At 59.2% G+C, this 21,663-nt stretch overlaps 1 protein-coding gene across 1 annotated transcript; it reads right to left on the reverse strand.

Annotated features, from left to right (window-relative positions):
- Positions 1 to 1,020: 1,020 nt before the first annotated feature.
- GNAI2 (G protein subunit alpha i2) lies at positions 1,021 to 21,299 on the reverse strand. The gene is made up of 9 exons (XM_045530177.1): positions 20,812 to 21,299; positions 6,729 to 6,771; positions 6,308 to 6,449; positions 5,972 to 6,132; positions 3,566 to 3,694; positions 3,020 to 3,149; positions 2,792 to 2,945; positions 2,157 to 2,371; positions 1,021 to 1,497 (listed from the first exon to the last, which is right to left on the reverse strand). Exons 1-8 carry the CDS (start codon positions 20,927 to 20,929, stop codon positions 2,181 to 2,183), a joined length of 1,068 nt encoding a protein of 355 aa, XP_045386133.1. The 5' UTR covers positions 20,930 to 21,299; the 3' UTR covers positions 1,021 to 1,497; positions 2,157 to 2,180.
- Positions 21,300 to 21,663: the final 364 nt, after the last annotated feature.

Below are 21,663 nucleotides of genomic sequence, written 5' to 3' on the forward strand. Positions count from 1 at the left end.
CACGGGGCCCTGCCTGTCCCTTCCCCCCAGGATGGGAGGGTTCCTCTGGGCAGACAGAGACCTTTCTGAACATGCCTCAAGGCCCCTACTGGCTGTCTGGTCAAGCCAAGGCAGTGCAGCCCACCTGGCTGTGTGACCTCAGGAACTCATGCTGTCTCTGGGCCTTTGTGCCTGGGAGGTTAGAAGTCACATTCTCCTCCTGCACCCCACCTGCTCCCAAGGTGGAAGAGGCCCTTAGGAGAACAGCTCCTTAAGAAATGTGCCCAGCGGGTCCCAGCCAGGCTTGAGGGCTGCCCCAGGCCCAAGGCTGAAGAGTGCTGGGAGGAGGGGGAGACACACAGGCCCCAGCTTGAAAGTTCTCTAGTTCAAGTGGGAAAACTGAAGCTCAGAATGTTGGGTCTGAGTGTGACCCAAGCTGAGCACCCAGGGCCCTGTCAGGTGGGGACTGAGGTCTGGATCACCATGACCTTGGCGTATCTTAGCCTGGGTCTCTGCCTCTGGGAGAGAAAAATACCCAGCAGTTTTTTTCTTTCTACATTTTATTATTTCAAACCAGGTGAACAATTCCATAAAACATGTGAAAAAAGCAAGGAAGTGTTCAACGCTGAATGCCCCGGGCCTGGGGCGAGGGCATGAGGGCAGGCCCCTCAGCAGGCAGCGGCGGTTCCTAGGTTAGCGCTAAGGAGCTACATTTAGGTTAATGGAGCCTGGGCCCAGGGCCGCTGGGGCAGGGCCCTCAGTGACGTTGGCAGTTGTCTGGAACAGCCCTTGGAACCCAATTCTGTGGAGGGCAGGGCAGGGGTGCCGCTTGCGCAGGCGGCCAGCAGGGGGATGGGTGTAAACACGCAGACACACTCAAGGCACAGAGTCACTGGAAGGGGGGCTGGGTGGGTGCTGGTCAGGATCTGACAGTTTTAAATAGTTTTTCTCTAAAAAGTTTTCTAGGTTTGCAGGGTTTTTTTTTTTCCTTTACTTTCATTTTTTTAAAAAGCTACGAGAATGAGCAGGTGGACTGTGGTCTCCAGGAATGGTGGCGTCTCACGCTTCTTGTGCTTTTTCCTTTGGGGCCTCCGAGCGGCTGGGGGGTGGGGTGGGCAGGAGGCTCCCTGTAAACATTAGGACTTGGGCTGGGGCAGGGGCTGGTGTTAGGCAAAGCCAGGGGTCCAGGCTGGAGAAGTGGGTGCCCCTCCAGACACAGGCCTTGGGGGACTCAGCATGTGCTCCCCTCCCCTCCCCACAGAACAAGACAACGGTTAAAAAACCAGAGCAGATGCCCAGAAAGGGGGTACCATGGCCATTCCTGGCACCTCAGAAAAGGGCAGGCTTCAAACAGGGAGGCCTAGGGCAACCCCCCCCCACGTCTGGAGCTGAGGGAGGAGATGGGGGAGCTGAGAACAGAGAGAAGATAGGGGTAAAGCGGCCGGGGGACAGGCGGGGAGCGTGGTCTTCTTGCCCCTATCTTCCTCAGGGGCTGGGGGAGCAGAGTCGGCGGTGGCCCTGGAGGTAGGGGACAGTCAGGTCATGGGTTAGGAGGTAGCCAATGTGTACCTCTCTTCCCATCTCCCTAGACAATGACCCTCTCCTTTTGTCCCACCCACTTGTTACTAGGGACACAGTTACCCCCGAGGAGTTAATTTCTATTGCTGGGTTACGCAGGGGAGGGCAGTCACCTCCACTCCATCCCCACCAGGGCCAGTGGGGCCAGCCTAAGCCCCGGACCCTCAGATAGGTCCGAGGGAAAGATGGCTAGGGGTGCGTGCAGAGCTGGTCACACTGAGCAGCAGGAGGTGGGCCCTGTCCAGCATGCAGCTTCCGTCAGGCTAGGCCAACGGCCTGGTGGGTGAGCAGGTGAGATTTCTCCAAGGAATATTGGGACAGCCCTCTAGTTCTGTCCCAGGGCAAGGCCCGGCCCTTGTGTCTGGACCACCAGGCCAGGCCTACTTGTGCTACCTCCTCAGTGCCCTGCACCCCACTCACTTGACCCCTGATTCACCATCTGGCACTCCCTCCTTCGTCCTCTGGTCACCTACTGCCCCACCTGCTCCAGGTTCACCACCCCAACCTGGCCCCTCCCCCACCCCCAACCCTGCCCCTCCCTGGGCTCCGAGCCCACTCTGTCCTTGCCCAGCCCCCTTCTTCATGCCCCTCTGGCTCACCATCCTGCCAGGCCCCGCTGCCCCTCAGAAGAGGCCGCAGTCCTTCAGGTTATTCTTGATGATGACATCGGTGACGGCGTCAAACACAAACTGCACGTTCTTGGTGTCTGTGGCGCATGTGAAGTGTGTATAGATCTCCTTGGTGTCTTTGCGTTTATTCAGGTCTTCAAACTTACTCTGGATGTAGCTGGCTGCCTCGTCATACTTGTTGGCCCCTGGGGAAGACAAAATGGTGAAGACTTGTGCCGTGTGGGGGGCAGGCAGGCCCGTCCTACAGGTACAGCGAGGCTGTGCGCACGTGGATGGGCAAGCAGATACTGTGTGCATGCATGTGCGCGACAGGACAAGGTGTGTGGGTGCAAACGCAGGCCTAAGTGTGTAAAAAGCGTACCTGGTTGTGGGAAGGAGGATGCCCCTGTGCATGAGTTCAGGGACACATGCCCAGGTGTGTAAGAAGGGCCCCCCCCATGTGCAGACCCAAGTATACAAGCCTAAGTGAGGCACCAGCTCCTCAAGAGTGTCCCATGGTCACCCATCTGTCCAGTGGGGGCTGCCTGAGGGCCACCTGGTCACCACTGGCTCCTCTTGGGATAGGCACCGCCCCTCCCCAGCGGTCTGTCCCACAGTCCCCACACCTGTGTACTCAGGGAAGCAGATGGTCAGGGGGCTTTGTGTGATCTTCTCCTCGAACAGGTCCTTCTTGTTGAGGAAGAGGATGATGGATGTGTCCGTGAACCACTTGTTGTTGCAGATGCTGTCAAACAGCTTCATGCTCTCATGCATGCGGTTCTGGGGGCAAGACGGTGAGGTCAGCGCCAGCCACTGCTTCCCCCACCACCCCCAGTGTTCTCTCAGCCTCTCACCATCTCCTCGTCCTCGGCTAGCACCAAGTCATAGGCGCTCAAGGCTACACAGAAGATGATGGCTGTGACGCCCTCAAAGCAGTGGATCCACTTCTTCCGCTCCGACCGCTGACCACCCACGTCAAACATCCTGTGGACAGATACAGGATCACCTTAGCTCCAGGAAGGGAGCCCCAAGGGAGGCTCTCTGCCGCATTTCACAGTCTGCCAGCAGACTGAGGACAGAGGCCCACCCAGAGTGGGGCAGCTGCCTTCATGGAATCATCCCCACTTGTCCACCTCACCCCTGGTTCTGGGCCAGGGCACGTCTGGACTGGCAGGCCAGGGGCCCAGACAGCAGGGAAGCTGCAGCCTATGGGGCCGGGGCAGCAGAGGCTGTGAGCGCTGGCCAGAGGAGGTGGGGATGCACTAGGTGTGAGGACATGCATTCCCAGGATATAGCCTTGAGAAACCTCAGAGTGGGCTGGGGGCTCCTGGACCAGCTCTTCCTTCCAGCCCAGAGGTTGGCAGGTGCTGCCCCTCAACCCTGCCCACACGCCCGCTCACTTGAAGTGTAGGTCCTTGAAGGTGAAATGCGTCTCCACGATCCCCGTGGTCTTCACGCGGGTCCGTAGCACGTCCTGCTGCGTTGGGATGTAGTCACTCTGTGCGATGCGCTCCAGGTCGTTCAGGTAGCTGGGGGTGGGGTAGGAGGGTCGGTGGGGGCCAGCTGGAAGAGGCCCCTTCCCACCCATCCCCATTTCTCAGGCAAAGCCCTTGCTTCTTTAACCCTTGCCTGCATTCCATTCATTGCTCTAATGAAAAAGCCTGGACCGTGTCACGTGCCTCCCACCCATGGAACAGGACTGGGAGGAGGTGTGGCTGTGTGGCTGGCCGGCCAGCCAAGCCCCAGCACCGAGGGTCTGAACCACACTTGCCTCGGACAGGAGCCAGGATGTTGGGGCTAAAGGCAAAGGGAGTGGGAGGGGACAAATTAGTCCTTCAGGGAGGGATTCAGGATGCTAATTATGGCACCAGCCGCAGAGCAGCCTGGTGTGGTCCCTTGGTGTGGAGCTGGACAGGTTGGGGCCTGCCAGGCCCAGTGGGCTCTTTGCCCAGTGCCCAATAAAATCTGGGCTCCTCAGGGGGAGGGCACAGACACCTGCTTGGCGGGGGGTCCCAGGGGCTCTTCATTACCAGCTCCCTTAATTAGTATTAATGCCACCCCTGCTGGGCCCTGCTCTGCTGCCTGCCTCAATATCCTTGCCATGTCCGGGGGGGCTGGGTCCAGGCCTCCGTGCTGCTGCTCTGTGCCGACTTCTCACTCCTGGGGCAAGGCTGCTGGGGCCAGCCCTTAGCTCCCACCAGCAGCCAGGCCAAACCCAGACAGAGGGAAATGATCTCAGAGACACAGGGACAGAACAGAAAAACAGGAAGGGCTGCTGGGGACCATGACGCACCTGCTATGACCTGCATACTATTCCCCGCCCCCTACTGACAAGAGCCCCCAACGTGGAGGCCTTATGGTGGGTTTCATCCTCTCCTTTCTCCCCAACAGGTGGAGTCACCCCAGGGACCCCCTGCCCCACTGCAGTCTTAGAGGACTGCCGGGACGAGGGTTGGACTATGCCTCTTCCCTGTGGCGTTCTCATCCACACCCACCCCCGGGTGGTCTTGTCAAGGCATAAACCTGCCTGGGAGAGCAGGGCCTGTGTTCACTGCTGAATCTCCACTCCCAAAACAGTGCCAGGCACGCAGTGGGTGCCTAATGTCTGGAGAACGAAGAAACAGGATGATGGAGAAGTGGGAAGTGGCCTGGAGGTGGCTCTATCCCCATCCCCTTTGAATATTGTGGGCACTGAGGTGGCTCACCCCTCCCTGCCTCTGTGACCCACAAGCTCTGCTGGTGGCTGAGCCTGTGACCTTGGGGAGGGGCAGCACTGAGGCCTGGAGGCCCCTGCAGCATTTGGCTGTGATTTCACAGCTACTGTGTGGGGCCGCATTCACGAGGGCATTCAGGCCACAGAAGGTTGGGAGGAGGCTGTCCATGTAACTGCGGCAGGGCTCAGAAATCACAGCTAGGCAAGACCCTCCTCCCACCCACCCTCGCCAAGGTCCAGCCCCTCTCTGGGTGAGTTCAGGATTAGGTAGGTAGTAGAGGCCAAAAGGTATTCCAGAGGGAATGGCTTAAGTAGAGATAGGGGAGGGAAGATCAGAGTACAGGAACAGCAGCCTATCTGTGGCACCATCCCAAACCTGTGGATGTCTCTTATAGACCTGCAGCCCCCCTCACTGGCTAACAGCCTGTCTGCCCTGCACCAGTCCTAGCATATGGGAGAAACTGCAGGGAAGGAGTTCAGAACTGTGGGCCAGGCCCAAAGGGTCCAGGCCTGTTATGCCTCTGGGACTCCGCACCCCCTGCAATTCCCCAGCTGAGTCCTAGGCTCCAACCTGCATACACACCTGTCACCTCCCAGAAAACCCTTTCCCCTCTTGCAGCCCTCCAGCCAGCCAGCCTGAACAGCCTCTGTGTCATCAAGCACAGCCAGCTCTCTACCACCTGGAATCCCTCTGCCCATCCCTCCTCTGGACCACCCCCACCCACCATGACACTGATACCCTAAGTTGTCACTGCATGGGACTTCTCTGCTCCACTCATCACTGTCCCTGAAGCCTTGTACAGGGCCTGGCACAGAGCAGGTGGCAGCAAATGTTCTTTAGAATGATTGTGGAGACAGATTAGATTCAATGGGCCAGGAGAGATGTGCTGGATAAGCCACCCTGCTTGTCATTCCTCCTGGCTTTTCAGTACCATCCACCCCACCCCCACACAAACCAAAAACAAGGCCTTGGTTGACAGTCATCAATGCCATAAACAGAGACCAGCAGTATCCTTTGGGGGGTACACAGGCCCTCCAATCCAGCCTGTAGTCCAGACCTCCCCATCCCCTGCCCAGCCCCTGGAGCACTCACTAGGCGGCTGAGTCGTTGAGCTGGTACTCCCTTGAGCGGCCAAAGCAGGCCTGCACACCGTGGTCAGCCCAGAGCCTCCGGATGACACCGGACAGGTCCTCAGGGAGCACACCCTGCTCCTCAGCAGTGCAAGACAGTGCAAACAGCTGCCTGGCGTCGTCCTGGGCACAGTGGTAGGTGGTCAGCCAGTTGAAGGAATGTATCCCCACCCTGCCTGTCAGAGGCAGGGAGACCTCTGAAATGGGGCCCAGGCTAGGGTATTCTCAGGTTCCCCAGGATAAGACTTGCCCTGAAGCTTTTTGGGAGGTGGGGGAGGGTGGGGCAGGGTGCACATACCGCGCGGGAGGGGTCTGCAAAGTCAATCTGCAGGTTGCCCATGGCCTTGACGATGGCCATGATGGACTGGATGGTGTTGCTGTAGACGACCGCCCGATACTGCCGGCATTCCTCCTCGGAGTAGCCATCCTCGTGGATGATCCTGACAGCCAGGGGTCAGGGGTTAGGGTCCCCAGGGCACAGGGAGTTCCCATGGCTGTCTGGGGCTGCTGGGGCCTACAGGGACCTGCTTCAGAGAAGGGGAAACTGCCCTTGACCCACTGGGACTGAGGGTAGATGACTGCCTCTGAGAAGGTCCTGGGCCTTGCTAAGACTGGCTGGGCCTGTACTGGGGGGCAGTGCAAGTCCAGAGGAAGAGGAGGGGAAATTAAGGTTTAAGGGAGTACCAGGTTTGGGAGCTGCCTCCCATTTCAGCACTTACTTCATCTGCTTGACGATGGTGCTCTTCCCTGACTCCCCAGCACCTGGAACAGAGGGCACAGGTGGTTAGAGGGCAGGCCCACAGGGCCCCATAGGTGTGCAACAAGTGCCCAGCCACCTGCAGCCCCGGAGGCAGAACTCACTCTGCCCATCGTTGCACAGTGAGATGCAGGCAGGTGAGCCTGGCAGGCAGTTGAGCTCTCACGGTGCAGCTGGCAGGGCCACAGTGGTCAAGGCAACCCAGAGCACCTGTGTCCCATGGCAGACTTTCTGCAGGCTTTTGCCTCCCACAAGCTCCACTGCCCACCGTGGCTGCCCATTGCCCCGGCTGAGTTCAGGGGTTTTGGCCGGAGATTGGAGGCCAGCCCTACTGTTTGCACATACGCAGGCTCACCACCCTGTGTAGCGGGTGCTGGACAGCACGGCACCTCAGGCAGAGCTGGCAGGAAGGCGCCCTGCACACTCCAGGAGGGTGTAGTCCCTCTTCTCCCCACACTCTGAGCCTTAACTGCCAGGGGCCTAAGCAGGGGCCGTGTCACACTCCTGCCTCCTGGATATGGCCCAAGGCCCATCCCTCTGCTCGCTCAGCCAAGGTCTGCACTGAGCAGATGGAGACTAACACCTGGGAGACGCACGGTGTTTCTGTCTCTCTCACAGACACACCCACATATAACCCTGTACCGATTCAAGCTTCTTCCCTGGCCTGGTAGAGCCCCTGCTCCGTATTTGTCCTTAGCTGGTACTGAGAGATTTGCTGCATTCTCTCCTATGTTTGTCATGGCAGCCTCATAAGCATATACTGTTTCTGCTCCCATTTTATAGATAAGGAGCTCAGAAATTGAGGCTCAGAAAAGTCTTGGTCCAAAGTCATGCAGCCCGGACTCAGAAGGGCAAAGGGTTGCATGGAACCATGATGCCTGGTTCTCAAAATGTGGTTCAGACCCTGCAAGACAATGCTCTGGGAGAGTGCTTACAAAAGCAGATTCCCAGGTCCCATCCCAGACACACAGAGCCAGGTCCTGAGTAGTACGGCCCAGGAACCTGCCTTCCCCAGGACGTCTGTGCAGTGAAGTGTGAAGACCAGGCTGGGGGCTAGAGGGAGTGGGGGCAAGGCCTCACCTCGCTCCCTTGCTGCTCCCTGCCTTGGGCTCCAGGTAGAATGGCCCTCAGCTGGGCCCCCCTCTCCTTCCCAGCCTTTGCCCAGACCCTCTGCTCCTGCCCCATCACTGCCAGCCACACCTGCACCTGCCAGGCACTGCCTCTTGCCATCTCCAGGCCTTTGCTCATGCTGTTCCCCTTGCTGGGCCTACCTGCCCCATGCCCCATCCACAGTGTCCCAATTCTCCTCATCACTGTGGCAGGTCTGTCACTCTGTGCAGCTTGGCAGGGTGGGTGGTGGGGTCGGTGAGAGGTCAAATTTAGGGACTCTGCCCCGCCCCCCCCATCCCTTGGGGCTAGTCAAGACCACCTCAGAGGATGAAGATGCTGACACAGACTAACAGGAGCAGCAATAATAATGGCAGGGCTGGGACCAGCACCCACTGTGAGCCAGATGCTATTCCACGTCTACCACATCCACTACTGACTTTAATCTTGTAATCTCTGCACAGCAATCCTGGGAGGTAGGTTCTTTCCTCACCCCCTAACAAATAAGGAAGCTGAGATGCAGGGAGGTGGAAGTCACACAGTTACAGTCCCCTCTTGTGGGTAGTGCACCTTGCCCACCACGTGGTACCTCTTCGAGCTGTCCTAAGAGCCTCATACAGCAGCTGGGCTCTGACCCAGCTGCACTTGTCACTGGGTTCACTCCCCGCATCCCTAGGCAGACTCTGGTCCCAGTCTCTGCAGCACTCAACAAGCCACAGCAGGCACGGGACAGGGCTGTGGATCTCCCCACGGGCCCTGCCTGCCTTCTGCCCCTACCCCAGACCCACATTTTCCAGGTGAGACTGAGGTGTAGCTGTGGCCCTACAGGAGTGCATCTGGGAATGTCCACATCCCATCGGCCACCCTGAGGGGAAGGGTCTGAGCTCTCTTCACAAATGCTACCAGGTGCCTGGGATCACTGGGTTTCCCAGGCTGGGGGCAGAGGTGCAGGCTCTGGGCAGGCAGGAGGGAGGCGGCTGGGGAAGCGGTGCCCTCTATCACTTCAGCCCCTGGGCACTAGAAGCACCAGGCCCAGTATATCACCGGGGTGTGGGCGGTGGTCAGATAGCAGCGCCACTCCCTCCCCATTGGGCTGTGTGGCAGAGGAGCAGCCAGGATCTCACATACTTACACTCCTCCACCAGCAAAGTGGGGATGTGAGGAGAGGTCCGAAGGCAGCGCCACAGTGATGCTCCATCGTGGAGGCCCATCCCCCCCAGGGCCCAAACACCCATCGGGACAGGGAGGGCAGCAAGGGGAGCAGTGGCTTCCCACGTGCTCCCACAGGGCAGGAGGAAGGGGCACATCCTGGAGCAGAGGAAGAACCAAGAGCCACAGTCTCAGCCAGGACTGGGGCCTCTGCTGGGGGAGCGGAGGCCACGAGGCTGAAGTTGATCACGCAGCAGATTGATCATGCTGGCCTCAGCCCGGTGAACTGAGACTCAGAGCGGGGTAGCTGTCCAGGGCACAGGGGACCTGAGATCTAGGGTGAAGGCTGTCCCCTCCTGTGTGACTCTGGGACCCCTGCCCACCTGATGCATTAGTTTCCTTATCTGGCCATTAGGGGTGGAGAGGGTATCTGGCCCTTTGGCCACTCCCTTAGCAGGTGGTGTGGGCCTCTGTGACCCTGCCCAGTGATAGGGATGACAGCACAAACTCCCTTTGCATCTGATTTTCCTAACAACAGCAGACCTAGTAGATGCCGAGGCAGGCAGCACCTGAGCAAGGAGGGCTGGGAGCCAGGACACTTGCTCCCTGGCCCAGCCAGCTGAGGGCTCTCTGCCCTGTTTCCTTCAAGTCTCAGTTTCCCCCCCTGAGGCCTCTCTCTCAAATTCTAAGAGTTAGGAGGGCAATCTCTGCCCTCAGCAGGGGCACTGCAAAAAAAGCCCCACTCAACAGGTAAGTAAAACAAGGTCATGGAACCTCTACCCCTGGATGCAGGGCGGTCCCTTTGTCCTTCCAGCAGCTGTGACTCAGGCGGGAAGCAGTGAGTGGTAGGACAAAGTGTAGTGCTGGCAGCCAGGCAGGAAGCAGGGGGGATCACCGGGACAGAGCCATGGGCATGGCCCGGGAGCAGCTCCAGCAGAGAAGGGGCCAGGAGCAGAGGTGGGTGGAGCCACAGCACCTGTGTGGAATGGGTGGGGCAAAGACCCTGGCTCTCAGGCAGCCCACAGGTTAGGTCTCTTGGGAGCTATGGGGCAGCAGCCTCATTCTTCACTCTGGCTGGACCCCTTTTCCATTGGGATCTGATGGATCTCCCCCTCTAAGCTGACATGTGGCCCAGAGTTTTGCTTGCACCCTGACTATGAACACCTAGCTCCCCCCCTCATCCCTGTGCCCTCCTCTCAGGAGAAGGAGCTTCACCAACTGACTCCAGATTGCTGCAAAGGAGCCAACAGAAGGTGGCAGGAGTCAGCCCCTCCTGCCCACAGAGAGCCCCATCAGGTGCTCCATCCCCAGCTGGGTGAGACCAGAGACGCTCACAGAGGCTCCCTGGGGGTGGCCTTGGCATTCTCACTGGGCCACACCTCTTCCCACCAAGGAAGAAACCTCTGTAGCTCTTGCCCTGTGGCACAGCTGCTGGGCCCACAGCAGGCAGGCAGTAATCGCAGTGATGTGCTAGGCACCAGCAGCTGCTCTGCATTAGAACATCTGCTTCCACTCCAGGAGCCCCGATGCAGGAGGGAGCCAATGGGAGAAGGGAACAGCAACACCCCACTTGCGTGAACAAGGCCAGCAGGGCCTCTGCAGCAAGAGACGGGCCCACAGGTCCAATCGCTTGCTGCTTACCCCAGGCCCCGCATTCAAGTCACTGCTGTCTGTTCATCTGGGACCTTCAAACTCCTAGATGAGGCTTTGATCTGCTGGGAGGCTGTCACATGCTGCTGTCCTCCCTGGCCTCAGGTTCCTTTGTGCAGAGGCTGCCAAGCCTTAAGTGGCTGACCAGCCCACCTCTCACTTTCAGATCCTCTGCCAGGGGGAGGTCCAGACCTGCCACAGCTCTGATGCCCATCCTGATCCTTCCTGAGATCTCCCACAGGTTCAAGTTATCACTATTTTTCTACCCTTTGGAAGACTACAGATTCTCTCCAAGCCTCTCATTCTGGCAGCCTGTAATGACTATGCTGTGCTGGTCACTGCAATGGCAACCCACGGAGTGGACTGCTGCGGTCATCTCATCTGAAGCAGAGCTTTTGAAGCTTCAGATAAAGAACAGATGAAGAGCGACGAACAGTGGCCAACAGGCTGATTCTGAGCAGCGGTAGGTCCCTGCTGGGACTTACCGTAACCTGGGACAGGGGTGGAGCCACTCGCTCCTCTGCTGGCTTTTCACTCTGAGTTCATCACTTCCCTTCCACACAACCCGGCACTCCTACGTGGCTGGGGCCTTCTTCCTGACCAGGGGCCTCACCACTGACAGTGCTCACTGACCCCACACTCTCAGAAAGCTGGGCAGGCTCGGTAAAAGCCCTCCCTGCAGAGAGTTCCATGCTGGTGGGCTCCCCTGGAACACATGGGGCTAGGCAGAGCAGCCAGCTGACGTGGCAGGCGTGAGGGCAGAGATTCTCATAAGCCTGTGGCTGGGACCACAGGGTAGACTTGGGCAGCAGCCCAGCTCAAACCCACAGCAAGCACCGGGCGGGCCCACACCCCCAGCCACCGCCCCCCCTGGCCTATCCCGTGGGGCAAAGTGGAGAAAATGGGGGTGAGCCCTGGGAAGCCCACCCCAAAGGCAGCCTGCACACCACCCCCTACTCTCACCCCAGGAAGGTGCCACATCTCCAGCCTAGCCTGCAGTTCTCATGATCCCATCCTCCTACCCCCTCTCCCTCTCCCCCTCCCTCCCCTGGCCCACACCAGGTCCCAGGCCCGGCCACCACCAGAGGGAGCCCGAGCCCAGCAGCCAGAGACACAGTGGAGGAGGTGGGGGCTGGGCAGGGCCAGGAGCCTAATTTCAGAAAAGACGCCTAAGCTAGAGACCAAGCCGGGAGGCGCCCCACCCACCACCCGCTCCCTGGGAAGCTCCCAGCCTGCAGAGACTCCGCACACAGAAACAATGGGAATAGGAAGGAGGGGGAGAGGGCCCAGCCAGACAAAGGCGCTCTAAGCCCCACCCCTGGCGTCTCTTCCTTCCTCCAGGTGCTGCTCTTTGGCCCTGCACTCTCTCCAAGGAGGCTCAGCACAGGTCTGGCAGTGGGAGCCAGAAGGGGCCTTGCAACACCCCCACCCAGGCGTGTGGCCCAGCCTTACACAGGATGCCCCAACAAACACAACGTGTCCCTCCCTCCAGACTCTGGCACTTGGGCTGCCTCCAGCAGCTTCCAGGGGTTCCTTATGCCCATCAGGGAAGCGTTGACAACCAGGGCCTGGCTTGCTACTGCCAAGTCACGGATCTCTGTGCAAGGGAAACTGAGGCCTGGGGTCCTGCCCAGATACCGGGAGAGCTTTCTGGGGCAGGGCTGTGTCTCCTTCAGTGAGGCCCTGTCCACTGTACACAGGGAAACTCAGGCACCAGGTGAGGAAGGCCAGCCTGCCGTAAAGGAGGCCCTGAAACCCGTTCCTCATTGGCCCCTCAGGCCACAGGTCTCACCCTCTGCAGGAGCCAGGAGATGCTGGACCAGACCCACGTCACACAAGGAGGCAGGACATTTGGCTAACCCTCTTCCTGGAAGCTTCTTCATTTCAGGAATCCCTTTGCTGTTCTCAAGGCGCTGGAATAACCCCCACCTCTCTTCTGATTCATTGTAGTTGGACCCTGGGTGAGGTGCCCAGAGCCTGGGCCTCGGTGTCTCCATCTGTGAAACGGACACTTCAAGGGAGTGTGCCAAGCCCAAGGCTGGCCCTGAGCAGCCTCCCTCCTCCTTCACACTCACCCAAACTGCCTCAGGGCCCAACCCAAGCCAACAGCTGTCTATACCGACCATGCTAAGAATCATGCCTTTACAGGTCCCAGCACTGGGCACAAAGACGGAAGAGGACCTGAGGTCACACAGTGAGGAAGGTGAGGGATTGGGCCCTCTGGGACCCAAAGTCTTGAGTGGCCATGAGGTTGCATGGCCTCATGGCCCAGAGAGGCTTGGACACTTATGCTCTTGTTTTCCTAAACCTCTCTTGGGCCCCTCAGCCACCTGGTCTGACAACACAGAACACAACCCCTAGGAACCTCCAAGGGAGAGGGAAAGGCCCCACCATGCCACAAAACTCAGATTCAGAGGCCATGGAGTTTGAAGAATTAGCCACACTAGCCATCATGCAGTCACCAGCGACACCATGGTCACATTCAGCTGCCAACCAACACTGAGCCTGTGCTCACAGTGGGAGCCCTACAGGGACACTCCTCCCTTCCACTCATTCGGACAACTCCCAGTCCCAGAGGCCCCCACCCTGCAACAGCTTCTGAGCCTTCCTCAGGCCTGGTCTCAGCCCCTTGAAGACTGGGGGTTGTGGGAGAAACAAGCATAATATTAGAGGAAAAATGAAGCGCTAAATTGCCAACTATGACATGAGCATCACTGTGAGGGGGCACGGACTCCAAGGAAGGGTGGGAAGTAAACACGGGGCATCTGTATGTAGGATGAGGTCCCCCGTGACCACATGGCAGATTTCTGGTTTCAGCAAGATAGAGATTCGTGCACGGTGTCTTGGCTCCCACATTCCAGGGCAGACAGCCCCCTTTCAATATCCCAGGAATTAAGGCCCCTGAGGCAGGGCCCCCGGGCATATGCAGAACACACATGTACCCGCACAGCATCTGCCCGTTGTCCTGATTGATCAAGACTGATCAATTCCTGCCAGCTGGCACACACTCCCAAGGGGCCACAGTATTTGAGAGCAGGTGCTCAGTCACTACCTGGGTCATATCTCGGCATCTCCACTTATTGTGTAAGTCATATAATGTCCCTGAGCCTCAGTTTCCCCACCAGTGAAATGGGTGTAATGCCAGTCCCAGCCTCACAGGATTAAATCAGACCATGAAGAGTCCAGCTCCATACAATAGCAGAGGCTCAATCAGAGGCAGCTGCTGTTATCACCAGAGGGGAAACTGAGGCCCAGTGAGGGCACCCCCAGGCCCAGTGGGTGGTGGCAGGGGGGAATCCTTAGGCTGGGCCAAAGGCCCCTCTGTCCCCGTCCGGATGGGGGAATCCCAGAGTGAGCTAATCCCAGGGCTGCTGCTCCATTTCCAGGCATTCATCTCGGCCTGTGGCTGGCCTTCCGGCTTTGGAGGGCAATGGCCGCTCGGGAATCTAAAGAGCAGCCCTCTGCCTTCCTGCTAGCCCTCCCGCCAGCGTCCCTCTCCCAGCCACCACTTCCTGTGGCCAAAGGAGGGGCCTGGAGTCCTTCTCAGAGGCACCACCTTCTCTGGGATCCTGGGCCCAGCAGTTCCTGGGGCAGGACAAGAGACAGAACTACCTGGATCGGCCAATGCAGTGACTGCCAGTAGGGTGGCCCATGGGAGTGCAGCGATGAGCCTGGGCAGGTGCTTACCTCCTAGACACCCCCAGTTGGCAATGTCCTGGAGGGCCCTTGGGCTTGTACCCCCCGCCCTAGCACCAAGCAGCCCTCTGGCTTCTTCCTCTTTTGGGCTCCTCCTCCCCCAGCTGCTTCCTCCTTTTCCTCTGGTGTGGACACCACTTCCCTGAGAGGCCCAGCCCTGCCATGCAGGCTTCACTGCCCCCTCCTCCCTGCTCCCTGCCTGGGGCGAGATAAGGATCTGCGGGCGGGCGCTGCCATCAACACTGCCTCTGCAGATCCTGAGGCTGTAGCAGCCACGAGCCCCCCAAGCTACAAGGACACCTTCTCTCCAACAAGCCTTGGAAGATCCCACCTTTAGGCCTTTGCTCAGACTGGCCTGGCACTACCTTCCAAGCCTTGTAAGTGCACACAGAAGGCCAACACTGAAGGTCCAGCCCATCAAATGTCTGGTGAGATTTGGGAGATTATTCCTCCCTAACCACCAAGAGCAGCCACAGCCCCAAGAAGTAACATCAAGGTGAGGGTGGGGTTGGGGTTTAGTAAGAACAAGAGCTTCAGGCTAGAGGGGCTGGGTGGGGCTGGGCAGAGGGGGCCCCACCCTGCACCTGTAGCTGAGGGAGGGGCTGCCTGAGAGCATCAGGCACCAAGGCCACCATCTAAGTAAGGGTCCAATCATTTGCCCTCCCCAGGGCACCTTGCAGAGCCTTCTTAGGCAGGGCCCATCAGCTGTGGCCTGACCAGAGCCTGCTGATCCCCTCCCCCTCCTCACTGAACTCCTAGCCTGGGACTCCTGGCCCAAGATGCTGGGAACATGAGACAGCTGCCTGGCCTGTCCTTTGCTCCCACCTGCCCAGTCCTGCCTCCCCCACAGCACAAACGGGTGTCAGGGAGGCAGCACTCAGGCTCTGGGTCAGACTGTCTCATCCTGTGCTGGGGGTGTGGTCAGGCAGGCCCTGGTCCCTCAGTGGCTAAGAGCTTGGGGGGACAAAGTTTCCTCCATCCTGTTCCTGCCAAGTGAATGGCTGGCTTTTAAAGACAGAGATCAAGAGACAGACACAGCCACGGATTGAGATTAAGGGCAGGGTATACAGGGCCAGTGTGCCTGCCTGTGGCCTAAGCAGCCCCTATCCCAGCTGCAGTGCTACAGGCCTAGGGACCTCACTGGGATCTGATCACACTCCCTTCTCAGCACTACCTGCTGCTGCTTCCTGGGTAAACAAATGTTCACAGGCCTGGGACACCAGCAATGCCACTCAGTGACCCTGCCTCTCAAGCCAGCACCGGGAGGGTTTCCCCACTTGCTGACAGGCTGCCCAGTCCCAGAGCGGTCCTTGACTATGCCCAGCTCCCATCTGGAAGCTTAGGCTCCACTTCAAAAATAGTGGGTGGCTTGATGTCGCCTCAGGTCTTCTGGCATGGAAGCCTGTGCACCCCAGCAGGCTTGACTTCCACCTCCAGCCACACCTCATTCCCTCTGTCCTTACCACCTGTGCTGCCCTCTGTCCAGGGTTCCCCACCTCCCACCTCCATCTGCCTGGGATCCCCCAGCTGAGCTCCAGCTGCCGTGATTCACCTAGTCTCCCAGCTCAGGGGCATCCCTTATAGGACCTAGTCTCACTCTTGCCCCAAAGGTTTGACTTCTCACGTTGGCTGCACCAATACTGGCTGATGGGCAGGGCCTGAGCCTAGTGAGACTGGGCAGATGCAGGCAGAGGGGGTCAGAGATGGTGTGGACTCCCCCCAACTCCCTAGTGTGGGAGCTCCATCCCAGCCAGCTCCGGCAGACAAAGCCTTGCCCAGCCTGGGGGAGGGGTGGGAAGAAGAGACTCAGAGGCCCAAGCCACCCCGCCCCCCATTCAAGTGCTAATGAGCTCCAGCCGGGAAGGAGAGGGCTGGAGGAGAAAGGGCTGGAGGCCCGCCTGGGTACCAGCCCACCTGGCACCCAGGCCCCGCCACACCCCCAACTCTAGGCTCCCAGAGTTTGGGCCTAAGGTCCCCAGGGCAGTCTGTCACTCCAGCTGGCACCAACTATCTGCATGCCTTTGTTTCCCCATTTGCTGTGAGCAGCTGCCTGAGAGCAGAGGATGGGGTTTCCCAGGGCCTTGATACTAGGGCCAGGCAGCCTCTAGGATGGGAGACCCCTTTCCACCAAACTCTCAGCTCTGCAAGAGTCAGCAGAGGGTCCCTCACCCATTTTCATACCTCCAGGCTTTGATGCACTGTCCCCACAACACTTGTGGCTACAGGCAGGCACCCCTGTCCCCAGGTTATACAGAACTGCCAGGGCTTCACCTGATGAGGGGGTTCTCAGCCAGTGCCTCAGGTGGAGCAGGGATTCGAACCCAGGTCTGTGTGACCCCAGGAGCTGGTCCAGGGAGGGTGAGCCTCCTTCCCTAGCCCAGGAAACACCCACCCAAGACCTTGTTGTAATCTAGGCCAGGTCTTCCCGCTGCAGTGCCCTTGCTGAGTTGGTCCCTCTGACCCCCAGTGCCTGGCCCTGGCAAATGGTGTTCATTTTTCAAGGCTGCCCAGAGAACCCCTCCTCCACAAAGCCCCCCTCACAGGCACCGCTGGAGTCTACCCACCACCCAGCCAGCCATGATCCCAGGCCAGCCTTGCCATCTATCTCCAGCTAGACCAGGCTCCAAGTGGCAGCCCCAGGATCACACTTATCCCTCTCCCTGGGAGCTATGCCCTGTTCATGCAGGTGCTCAATAGCTTCCATACGCATTCCATATGCAATAGCTTCCATATTCTTTCCATAGGCATTTATTGGGCACCTATAGTATGCCAGCCCTTTATCATAGACAGACGGGAGGAAGGTCATAAAACCCCCTTCCTTTTCTTTTGGTACACTTAATTGAGCCCTTGCTATGCTCTGTCTCTACACTGGCCAGATCCAGAACTTCTGCAGCATTGCCCTGGTCTGAGCCCCAGGGCTATGGGGCAGCCCCAGCCGCTGACAGCTGGAGCAGCCAGCTCAGGCTCTATCAGCTATTGGAGTATCAGAGACAGGAGCCCTGCAGCAGTCCCAAAACAGCCTGAGTTGGAAATAAGAATACAAAGCTACTCTCCCATATGAACAGTTGGAGTCCCTACCATGTCCTGTGCCCTGTGACAGGCTGCAGACTGGTCAGCAGGAGTTCCTCACAGGCTGCGGTAAGGGCTGACTCCGAGCTGTCAGCACAGCCTGTGGTGGGGCTAGGAGGAAACAACCAGAAGAACTTTTCTCAGTGTCCCCTTAACCTGGTCACTGGCCCTGCACTGGGCCCCTGCCACCTGCCCACGGTATGCCAAACTGTGGCTCAGTGACCACCTCCTTACTCCTCCTCTACCCATCCCCAAACCAACCTCACAGGACTCTTCATTCAACAAACAGATGAGAAGCACCCAATAGGTGCCAGGCTCCATGCTGGGCACAGAAATGTAGAGGACACAGCCCTGCCCCTGCAGTCTCAAGGGAGAGCAGCTGGGCAAATACAACACTCTGAAGGGGAAAGCAGTAGCACTGGGAGCCAGAGATGTTTTAGCAGCCTCCATGGAGGGAGAATGTCAAAGAAGGATCCTAGGAGGTGATCCCGGAATAAAGTTTTAAAGATCAAGTAGGGAACAACAGATAGGGAACAACAGATGCAAAGTCCCAGGGGCAAGAGAGAACTGTTGTATTTATACTCTAAAGACTTCCTGGAGCCAACAGCAGATACTGTCTCTCCTTTTTCTGTGAGGCTTTCCACACAAGCCCATCCCAAATCAGAGACTCCTGCTCCCCCAGCCCCCCATGCACACTCTGGCTTTCCTTCTCCTAAGTGCCCAGCCCACGGCCCCAAATCCCACCTGGGCCTCGCTGGTCAGTAAAGCTGAACTGGGTAGGGACAAGGAGTACTCTAGGAGTAGGACTGATATCAGCTCCTGTGCTCCCCCCACCAAGCTGCCAGGGAAAACTCTTTTGCCAGTGTGTACCACATCTGCCTCTGCCCTGGTGACAGTGACTGTGCCTGGCTCCTGGCAGGGCTACCCAGGACAGGAGGGAGCCAGTGTGCGGGCGGGGCAGCAGGCGTGGTTCTGGCTGGGAAGGAAGGCTGGCAACTGCCCAGCCTGAGTCCCGTTGCCCTGACAGAGTCTCCCGCTACCTGGGACAGGCGCCCAGAACTCTGAATCTGCCACAGCTGGGCTCCCATTGCCACTTTATACCTGCATGAAGAAGAGATGGCTCAAGCTAGGACCCCTCCCCGAGCAGCCAGGGCAAATTGAGTCTTCATTTCAGGCAGAGCTTGGTCTCAGCCCTTTGCAGCACACCCTCTGCAGGGTCTTAACCCCCACCCTGCATCCCCCACAGGAACCTCCATGAGGCTCTTGTTCTCCCCATCCTGAGCCTGAGCACTCCTTTGGCCCAAACGGAGGAAGCAAAGTCCAGAGGGGCAGGACACTGGGATAGACTCCCCAGGCTAGAGGCTAGAAAGTGCTGAGCCATACCCTGCACCCCTGGCTGCCACCAGCCCAGTGTGGGAGGGGTTGCCAGGTCCCACCTGGTCTGGCCCAAGAGCTGAGCTGGGCTCCAAGGTGCAAGCCTAGTGGGATGAGGGACCCTTCTGGAGTCAGGCACGGAACTGGCCAGGAGCCCTGTGTCTCTGGCCCTATGTTTCAGTCCCACACCTCTCAGCCACCACAATAACTGCAATCAGCCTGGGGAGAGGCTGGCTACAGGCTCCTTGCTGGGCACCGGGAGGCAGTGGTACCGGAAGTGCCCTCCCTGGGCCCAGTGGGCAGTGGCAGCGACGGGCATTCCGCCGCGTCGACACCCACTCACTGCCGCTGCTGCACTCACAGCAGAGACAGGAAGAGGCAAGCGCCCAACGCAAAGCAGCCCAGGAGGCTGGGCCGCCGCCCCTTCCCGCCCCTTCTCTTCCTCCCCGGCAGCAGCGGAGCGGATGCCATTTTGAAACCTCTGGGGCTGTGCCCCCAAGGCTGGGCCTGCAGGGACAGTCAACAGATGGTCCAATAATGGACATAAGTGCTGTTCCTCAACCACAGGCCCAGCAGAAAAAGCCAGGCTTTTCACAGCCTGGGGGCCTGTGGCAGTTCTGGGGCCGAGGGCCACACCCCCCATACTCTAACCAGCCTATAACACTGCTGCGCTGCTGCAAGAGCCTCCCTTCCCCCAACCCTGAAAGCCCCCAAATTAAAATCAGGCTTCCACTGGGCACCACCCCTGCTCCCCAGTAGGAGGCTGGACTAGGACAACCACCAGGCCCACTGTCTTTGCAAAGGGCCAGCTGTCACAGATGCTCAGAGGCACTCTGGCCCACCCCCAGCAGACCCTCAACCCCTCATTCAGCCAGTACCACTACCCCTCACAGGGCCCCAAGATGCAGCAAGCCCTCGGAGGCCACGTCCCAGGCGTTTTAGCCCAGAAGGGGTGTGGGAAGCCCAGCACCTATCAGCAGATCTCCTTGGCCACGGGGCAGCAATATGTCGGCTGTCTCACCACTTCCACTTCCCCCCACCCCTCCAGCGGCCACCATCTTCCCCGGCTTGGAGGTGGCCACAACCCCAACTCCTCCATACTCCCTCCTACTTCCTAGACTGGCCTTGGAAATGGGGAAACATAGAGCCAACGGAACCTTCCTGGGAAGCTTGAGGCCTAGCCCCCTCCCCCAGCACCACCAGTGGAGCCTCAGTCCAGCCCCTTTGGGGTCTGCCTCACTTAGCCTAGGCCTTCTCCAGCTCCTGGGCCCCCTCCTCCCAGCCCAGCCCACCTGGTGCAGGAGGGTGGAGGAATCTGAGGAAGGCCAGAGAGGGGGGAGAGGACTTAAGGGAGAAAGAGCAGAGGGTTTGGGGAGTGATGCCTACAAAGAGGGATATGGTGGGCCAGAAGCAGGAAGCAGGGGTCTGGGGTCTCAGAAGGGGCTCCAGGTGGGGAGAGGGCTCAAGAGCAGTTTCCCACTTGAGAGGCCCCTTGGGGTCAGAGTGCACAGGTGGAGGATAGATTCCAGAATAGGGATGGGGCACAGAAGGGTTAGGAGGGAGTGGGTGGGGGCCTAGTAGGGGCCCCAGGGCATGCTCATGCCCAATAGGAACAGAAGGAGCAGGTAGGGGAAACAGGTGGAGCCTGAGGGTGGGGACCAAGTCAGGTTCTGGGGGTTTGGATAAACTCTAGGGAAGGATGGAAGGACAAGGTAGGGGCTCTGAAGTTCTGAGAGACTGGTTAGCAAGAGTGGATGGCCAAGCAGCATTCTGGGCAGTCGGTGTTAGGACACTGTTGGTTTTGGGGGGTCTGGGATGAGTTGGGGGTCTGATCTGGAGTCTGGACTAGGACCAAAGGTTTAGACCAACCGAGAGTTTCTAACCCTTATTTGGGGGTCCAGGCTAGGTCTGGGAGTTTGAAGCTCTTGTCTGGAAGTTAAAGTTTTTGTCTGGGGATTTGAGCCGGGAATCAAGAGTCCCAGCGCGGGGTGCGGCCTCACCCAACAGCAGCAACTTCACCTCCCGCGCCGCCTTCTCGCCGTCCTCCCGCAGGTTCTTATCGATCATCTTGGAGCGCTCGGCCGCCGCCTTGTCCTCGGCGCTCACGGTGCAGCCCATCCCGCCGTCCGCCGGCCCGGCCGCCGCCCGGCCCCCACACGGCCCACGGCCCGGCTCGGCCCCGCCCGACCCACTCCGCTCCCGCCGCCGGCCCTCAGCGGGCAGCTCTCGGATCAACAGTTCCGAGCGTCTGCGGGAGGCGCCTTCCCGGCCGCCGCGCACCGACGGCGGGGCGGGCCGGGGGTGGGGCTCCGGCGAGCCGAGCCGCGGACTGGACTGGGGCGGGCCTGGAGGTAGGGCCGGAGGAGATTCGGGGCTGGTGATTGGCTCGCAGCGCAGCGCAGGGACACGGTGGGCTCCTCCCCAGCTCCGGCCTGTGCTGGGCTGGGGGGAGCCAAGCGGAGCGAAGGCAACAGGGGAGGAGCCAAGCCCAGGCCTCGGCCTCTGGCGGGCTGCAGGCGGGGCCGGGCTCCGATTGGGTGTGGAGCGCCGGCTGCGGGACCGCGGGGCGGGCAGAGTTCTCGGCCCGAGGGTGGGGATCCGGTGCCCTCGCGGGCCGCGCAGGAACCAGCCCTCGGAGTTTCTGCGAGTTGGCGAGTAGAGTGGCGGAGGCGTGTCTTCCTCCCTTCTTAAAGTTAATGAACCCAATAAACTTGTTTTGGGATCAACGGAACCCAAGGGGCCTTTCTGGACTGCGGTTTTCTGTCTTAAGACGGGTTTGCCCCCTTATCTCTCTAGGTTGCATCAAATCAAAATAATGATAATGATGATGACGATGATGATGATGATGACGT

This window comes from Lemur catta, chromosome 18 (assembly GCF_020740605.2).
Source record: "Lemur catta isolate mLemCat1 chromosome 18, mLemCat1.pri, whole genome shotgun sequence".
Classification (NCBI taxonomy): domain Eukaryota; kingdom Metazoa; phylum Chordata; class Mammalia; order Primates; family Lemuridae; genus Lemur; species Lemur catta.

What these genes read in the sequence shown, in the direction of transcription:
- GNAI2 (XM_045530177.1), bottom strand. Translation starts at nt 20,929, where the DNA reads ATGGGCTGCACCGTGAGCGCCGAGGACAAGGCGGCGGCCGAGCGCTCC. An exon ending in GGTGAAGTTGCTGCTGTTGG is followed by an intron (nt 6,772 to 20,811) that starts GTGAGGCCGCAC and finishes CCTCTGTTCCAG; the next exon opens with GTGCTGGGGAGTCAGGGAAG. An exon ending in TTGCAGACCCCTCCCGCGCG is followed by an intron (nt 6,133 to 6,307) that starts GTATGTGCACCC and finishes CACTGTGCCCAG; the next exon opens with GACGACGCCAGGCAGCTGTT.